General features: G+C 40.0%; 1 protein-coding gene across 8 annotated transcripts in view; it reads left to right on the top strand.

The window, feature by feature from the left end:
* Grx1 (Glutaredoxin 1) overlaps positions 1–6444 on the top strand; it is a 7659-nt gene extending 1215 nt beyond the window's left edge. For 7 of the 8 annotated variants that reach the window (XM_086552537.1, XM_043023471.2, XM_043023469.2 and 4 more), the window contains exons 2-4: positions 1082–1191; positions 3067–3171; positions 5888–6444. In XM_086552537.1, the coding sequence (XP_086408663.1) occupies positions 1090–1191; positions 3067–3171; positions 5888–6001 (321 nt within the window). In that variant the 5' untranslated portion in view covers positions 1082–1089 and the 3' untranslated portion in view covers positions 6002–6444. The remainder of the gene's footprint in view (positions 1–1081; positions 1192–3066; positions 3172–5887) is intronic. The other variant, XM_086552538.1, reaches the window with a different exon arrangement.
* Positions 6445–7034: the final 590 nt, after the last annotated feature.

Genomic DNA, 7034 nt, shown 5'->3' with positions numbered 1-7034 from the left:
TTATGCTTGTCTCTTTGTTTGTCTTCACTTAGTGCAATACTGACGTCACTAGCGTATTATAATTACGAAGATAATCAAGTTCCAACTGATCAAAGAAGGTGCTATTGATAACTTGAATGATCCATGGCACTGAAGCATCTTTTTCGAGTTTCCAACTTGAACTTCCACATCCATTATTACCCAATGTGGCCTGAATGGTTAAGTGCTGCATGGTTGCACTCATAGAAAATAACCCTGAAGGGAAAGAACACCCCCTACATATTTTACCCAGACAGCAGACCACCCACCACAGAAACATACCCAACTCAATTGGGTTAGAGAGTCCATGCCCCTGTCCTTATCATACTCAAAGTTCAGAAATAAATATATGTTTCTCATGGAACATATACCGGTTTGCATTTTTTTATTTATATAGTTTCGTATAAAAAAATATATATTTAGATGCTTATCAGTATACTTATGTATATTTTTTGTTATCATAATTTGTAGGTTCAGGTCTAATATAAATCCCCTAAACTAATGGCTGTAACACCTATATTAATCAAAATGTTAGATATTTTTAATAGACACAATGGAAGATTGATGTAAACTAAAAAATGGTTTGGGAAATCAATAAATCTTTATAATGTTGATCCCAAAATTCTGTAGCGCTCATGATTTTGACAATCTCCAAATCCCAAAATGACAATGACAATCAAATTCTTATCGCAGTGTTGAGGGAGTTTATTTTATCCTTTATCCTTACATTTATCTAAACTATTTTTTCAGTTTTTCTTCTGTGTAGAGCTTTTTTTATTTATTTTTTTATTCAGATTCAGTTATATTAGTTTTACTAAAATGTTACTATCATCAATGTCAAGATACAAAATGGATATAAAAATACACCAAAAGTTGAAAGTCCTCCATTTACTGAGCAATATAAATGCAAAGCATGGGAAGATATTTGTATTTTAAATTTTAAAATAAAAAATTAAAAAAAAAAAAAAAAAAAAAAAAAAAAAAAAAACCTTTTTTTTAGGTATGTTTAAAATTGTTTAAATGGAATGTGATGGGGAGGTACTCCCGAGTTGTCAAATTGCAGCAGTTGACATGAAGGGCCCAGTTGCTGAGTTGGTCAATGAGAAAGTGAAGAACCACTGTGTGATGATTTTCTCAAAAACCTACTGTCCTTATTGCAAGATAGCTAAAAAGGTAAGATTTTCATCTCTCTCTCTCCTCCTCATCACTCTCCTATCCTAACACTTCATCCTCATACTTTACCTTCTCATTCATCTCTCTCTCTCTCTCTACTTTCATTCCTCTCTCTCCTCTCCCTTATTCCTCTCATCTCTCTCACTTTCCGCTCTCTCATCTCACTTTTCCTCTCTCACATCATATATCTCCTTTTCCTCTCTCTCTCTCGTCACTTTCTCCTCTCATCTTTCACCTCTCTCTCTCCTCTCTCTCCTTACTCGCTCTCTCTCTCTCTCTCTCCCATCTCTCTCTCTCTCTCCTCTCTCCTCTCACTCCTCTCTCTCTCATTTCCTCTCTCCCTCTCTCTCACTCCTCTCTCATCTCTCTTTTCGTCTCAGACTCCCTCTCTCCATCTCTCCTCTCTCCTCTCTCTCTCTCTCTCTCTTCCTCTCTCTCCTCTCTCTCCCTTCTTCTCTCCTCTTCTCTCTCTCTACTCTCTTCCAGTCGTGTGAGTACTCTCTCAACTCCATACATCTCTCCTCTACCTCTCACTCTCTCCTCTCCTCTCCACACTCATCGCTCACCTCACACCATCATCTACTTCTCCTCTCTCATGGGGGTAGGGGGGTGGGGGGTTAAGATACATATGAGAGGGTAGAGATACATACATATCTCAATCTTTCGTAAACAAAGTAAGTGAGGAGTGAGGGATTATCTAATGGGTGAGTAGTGTGTAGAAGAGAGCGAAGAAGTTAGATAGGAAAGGAAGAAGGGGGGGGGATAATTAATATAATGAGGGAGAGCAAGAGGGATTTAAAGAAGAGAGAAGAGAGAAGAAGAGAGAGAGAAGAGAGAGAGAGAGAAGAGAAGAGAGAGAGGGAAGAGAAGAGAGAGGGAGAAGAGAGAGATAGGTATAAGAGAGAGAATAGAGAGGGAGAAGATATAGAGAGAGAGAAGAGAAGATAGATGTATAATATATGATAGAAGAGAAGAGTAGAGAGAGAGAAGATATATAAGCTGAAGAAGTTAAGATATAGATATAGATATATATATATTAGACATATTAGATAGAATATATATTGATATATACTATATATATATATAGATACTATCGATAGAAATAGCGCTCTATTACCTCAGATATATAAGTTCTCCTCTAGCTCCTCTCTCTTTTATACGATAGATATCTAGACGCTCCTCTCTAATCTCTCTCTCAGATATATACGCTATCTCTACTCTCTCACTCAACTCTCTCTAGCTTCTCTCATCTCGCTCTCTCTCTCTCTTCCGCTCCCTCTTCTTTCTCTCTCTCGCTCATCTCTCTCTCTCTCAACCCTCTCTCTCACTCTCTCACTCTCTCACCTCTCTCTTCTCTCCTCTCATCTCCTCTCCTCTACTCTCTCTCTCTCTCTCAACTCTCTCTCTCTCTCATACTCTCTCTCTTTTTCTACCTCTCTTTCTCTCCCTCTCTCTCTCCTCGTATCTCTCTCTCTCTCTCTCCTCTCTCTCTCTTCCACTCCTAATCTCTCTCCACACCTCACTCCATCCTCTCACCGTCCTCACCCCTCTCTTCTCTCTCTCTCTCTCTCTCTCTCTCTCTCTCTCTTCCTCTCTCTCTTCTCTCCCTCTCATTTTCTCTCTCCCTCTCTCTCTCCTCTCTCTCTCTCTCTCTCCTCTCTCTCTCTCTCTCTCTCTCTCCTCTCTCTCTCTCTCTCTCTCTCTCCCGCTCTCTCCCTCTCCCTTCCCTCTCCTTCACTTCCACTCTCCCACTCTCTTCTCTCACTCTATCCATCTAATTATCTATCTATATTTGTTTTTGGTTTATGCATTTACTGATGATATTTCTTCCTAAATTAGCTGCCTGTGCTGATATCTGATATGTTACACTGACAGGCCTTCAGTGATATTGGAGTCCCATATGAAGTGTATGAAATTGATAAGCAACCAGATGGTGCAGCAGTGCAAGATGTTTTAGATAACATGACTGGTGCAAGGACTGTGAGTATTTTTCTCTATTAATTGCTTTGTATTTGTGATATTTAGAATGTTATTTTGTTATTAATAGTATTAATCTATTTGTTTTCAGTATTGTGGTTAGTGAACCCAGGTATTTCTGAACACTTATTTCTTCATTGTAATTATATTAATTTTGATTCTTTACAATGTTGAAATGAAATTCACTACACATCATGGAATGCATCATGGAATGTTTGGATTTTTGCTCTAATATAGTCACTCTCTGGGCAGATTAAATTGCTGTTTAAATTTTGCATAGAACATTTTTAATTATCATGAACATCTAAGAACATAACATTCTCCCGCCCTCTCTCTCTCTCTCTCTCTCTCTCTCTCTCTCTCTCTCTCTCTCTCTCTCTCTCTCTCTCTCTCTCTCTCTCTCTCTCCCTCTTTCTTTCCCCCACTCTCACTCTCTCTCTTTTTTCCCCCTCTCTCTCTCTCTCCTCTCTCTCTCTCCTCTCTCTTTCCTCTCCTCTCTCTCTCTCCCCCCTCTCTCTCCCTCTCCTCTCTCTCTCTCTCTCTCTCTCTCTCTCCTCTCTCTCTTCTCTCTTTCATTTCATTTCCCCTCTCTCACTCTCCACTCCTTCCCTCTCTCTCTCTCTCTCTTTCCCTCACTCTCCTCACTGCTCTCTCTTTCCCCCCTCTCTCTTCCTCCTCTCTCTCTTCCCCCTTTCTCCTCTCTCTCTCTCTCCTCACTCTCTCTCTCTCTCTTTTCCCTCTCTCTCTCTCCGGCATCTCTCTCTCCCACTCTCTCTCTCTCTCTTCTCTTCCTTCCCTCTCTCTCTCTCTCTCTCTTTCTCTCCCCCTCCTCTCTCTCTCTCTCTCCCTCTCTCTCTCTCTCTCTCTCCCTCCTCTCTTCTCTCTCTACTTTCCCCTCTCTCACTCTCACTCCTCTCTTCCCTCTCTCTCTCTCTCTCGCCTCTTTCCCTCTCTTTCTCTCTCTCTCCCCTCTTTCCCTACCCCTCCTCTTCTCCTCTTCTCACTCTCATCTCTCTTTTTATCCCTCTCTCTCTCTCTCTCTCTCTACTTTCCTCCTTCTTCTCTCTCTCTCTCTCTCTCTCTTTCCTCTCTCTCTCTCCCTCTCTCTTCTCTTTCTCTCTCTCTCTCTCTCTTCCCCTCTCTCTCTCTCTCCCTCTCCCCTCTCTCTCTCTCCCTTTACACTCTCTCTCACACTCACATTCCCCTCTGTCTCTTTTCCCTCGCCTCACTCCTCTCTTTTTTCCTCTCTCTCGCTCTCTCTCTTTCTTCCCCTTCCCCTCTCTCTCTCCTCCTCTTTTTTCCTTTCACCCCCTCTCTCTCTCCTCTCTCTCCTTTCTACCCCCACCTCTTCACGCTCTCTCTCTCTCTTTCCCTCTCATCTCCTCTCTCTTTTTTTCTTCCCTCTCTCTCTCTCTCTCCTCTCTTTCTTTTCCCCTCTCTCTCACTCTCTCTTTCCCCTCTCTCATCTTCTCACTCATCTATCTCACTCCATCTCTCGCTCTCCTTCCCTCTCACTCACTTCTCAACTACTCCAACTTTCCCTCTCTCTCTCTCTCTCTCTCTCACTCACTCCTCTCTCATCTCTCTTCTCTCTCTCTCTCCCTCTTTCTCCTCTCTCTCTCTTTCTCTCTCCTCTCTCTCTCTCTTTCCCCTCTCTCCTCTCTGCCTCTCTCTCCTCTCTCTCTCTCTCTCCCTCTCTCTTTCCCTCTCTCTCTCTCTCTCTCTCTCTTTTCCCTCTCTCTCACTCTCTCTCTTCTCTCATCTCTCTCTCTCTCATCTCTCACTCTCTCTCTCTACCCTCTCTCTCTCTCTCCTCCTCTCTTTCCCTCTCGCTCTCATCCTCTCTCTCTCTCTCTCTCTCCTTTCTCCTCTCTTCTCTCTCTCTCTCTCTCCTCTCTCTACCTCTCTCTCTCTCTCGCATTCTCTCTCTCTCTCTCTCTCTCCGCTCTCTCCTCTCTCTCTCTCCTCACCTCTCTCTCCTCATTTGATCTCTCTCTCTCTCTCTCTCTCTCCCTCTCCTCTCCCTCCTCCCTCACCCTCGCCCACTCCCCTCCCTCTCTCTCTCTGCTCTCTCTCTCAACTCTCTCTCTCTCTCATCTCTCTCACTCTCTTTCCTCTCTCTCTCTCTCTCCTCTCTCTCTCCATCTCTCGTGTTCCTCTCTCTCTCTCTCTCTCTCTCTCTCTCTCTCTCTCTCTCTCTCTCTCTCTCTCTCTCTCTCTCTCTCTCTCTATCCCTCTTTCTCTCTCCTCTGTAATTTAGAACATATTGGGGAATGTGATTGAACACCCTGCTCGTTTTCAGGTTTATGAAGGTGGGAAATTTCAGTCCATAGACAATTTTTTAAAATTATATTTCATGTGAACATGGTGGACAAATTCATTTGACTTTTTATTGTATGAAACTAAGAAATAACAATCCATTAATCAAAAAAATGATATGTTTATCTATTTCCTGTGTTGCCCATTATTTATTTTTATATGTAATACATCACTCCCAAATTGACATGGAAGTGGTTTCTATAATAATTTTTCAAATAGAAAGTGAAGTGAAAAAAAGGATTCCCTTTGTATATGTTTACACTAAATATGAATCTAATTCTTGTTTGATGTTATGGAATTGCACTGCATGGTCCATTCACATTTACAATTGATATAAAGATAGATATTTCAATAAATAATATTTCATAAACATATAAATCTATATCATACCTTATTTCAGGTACCAAGAGTGTTTGTAGGAGGAAAGTGTATTGGGGGAGGAACAGAAACAAGGCAACTTTACAAGGATGGGAAATTAGCAGATTTGGTGCAGCAAAGTTGTGAAAATAAGTAATGTTTGTTGTGTATAGGCTTGGAATTATGATAAACTTCACAATATTTATTTGGAATCTTACAAATGTATGAAATGTGTACACAACTGTTGTATATTTATTACTTTTGTTATAGTGCCTAATCTTATTGACGACTAGATTAGAAACTAGTTGAGATAACTTCTTTGATTCTGTATAGAAATGTACATTAAAAAAAATATCAATTAAGTAAATAAAAATAAAATAAAATCCTATTTTTTTTACTACTATATTTATAAGTATTCTTTTCTTAAAAAACTTTTTTAAAAAAAAAAAGCACACCACTCTATAATAAAAGAATCTCAATTTTTTTATGTATTCCAAGCTAAGAAAAAGTATTTGCCAATGTGAATATATATTTTGTCAAGATCATGTAGTTGAAGATGTTTTCTTTTCACCCATAAGAATTAATGCAGTAAATGTAGGAGAATAAGTATTGTTTTAATATCCCAATGCAGGGTTTTTCTTCCTTTCTTTTTAAAAACTTTAATTTTTTGTTTCACTTATTTGATATGATGGTGTGACACTTGCTGATATTTATTACATTTTGAAAATAATTTTTTTCTGACTTTTTTTTCTTTACTCAGTAGCACAGGATGATGCGATATCATGCCATGTGAATATTTTGTTCCTGCCGGATGATGTCCTATCACGTCATGCTATCTCCTTCAACACATGTTTTACAGATTTCATATGTATATACTCATAGGAGGGAGCTATTATACACATCCTGACCCCTGTTATTTTAATGGGAGAAATACACTCATAGAATGTGCAAGATTTTTACATAATAGGCACTGCTACCCATCCCCATACAGAGTAATATCTTCTCCCCTGGAGCCCCTGTAAAATGAACTACCATGCCATACCAGGCTGTAGTGCTTGCTTCCACACACACTGGTTGGTGTTATCCTTGCAAGAGTCTTTCTACATCAATTTGATAAGTTTCTTTACTAGATAGTTCACAAGCAAACCAACTTCCTTTGATCAATGTCAATCAATTTGTACTTTGATCAC

The sequence above is a fragment of the Penaeus japonicus genome, unplaced genomic scaffold, assembly GCF_977035675.1.
Source record: "Penaeus japonicus unplaced genomic scaffold, GWHDUDI00000001_assembly GWHDUDI00000027, whole genome shotgun sequence".
NCBI classification, from domain to species: Eukaryota; Metazoa; Arthropoda; class Malacostraca; order Decapoda; family Penaeidae; genus Penaeus; species Penaeus japonicus.
Note: the sequence above shows the minus strand (reverse complement) of the source record. Positions and strands in the feature narration are given on the sequence as shown.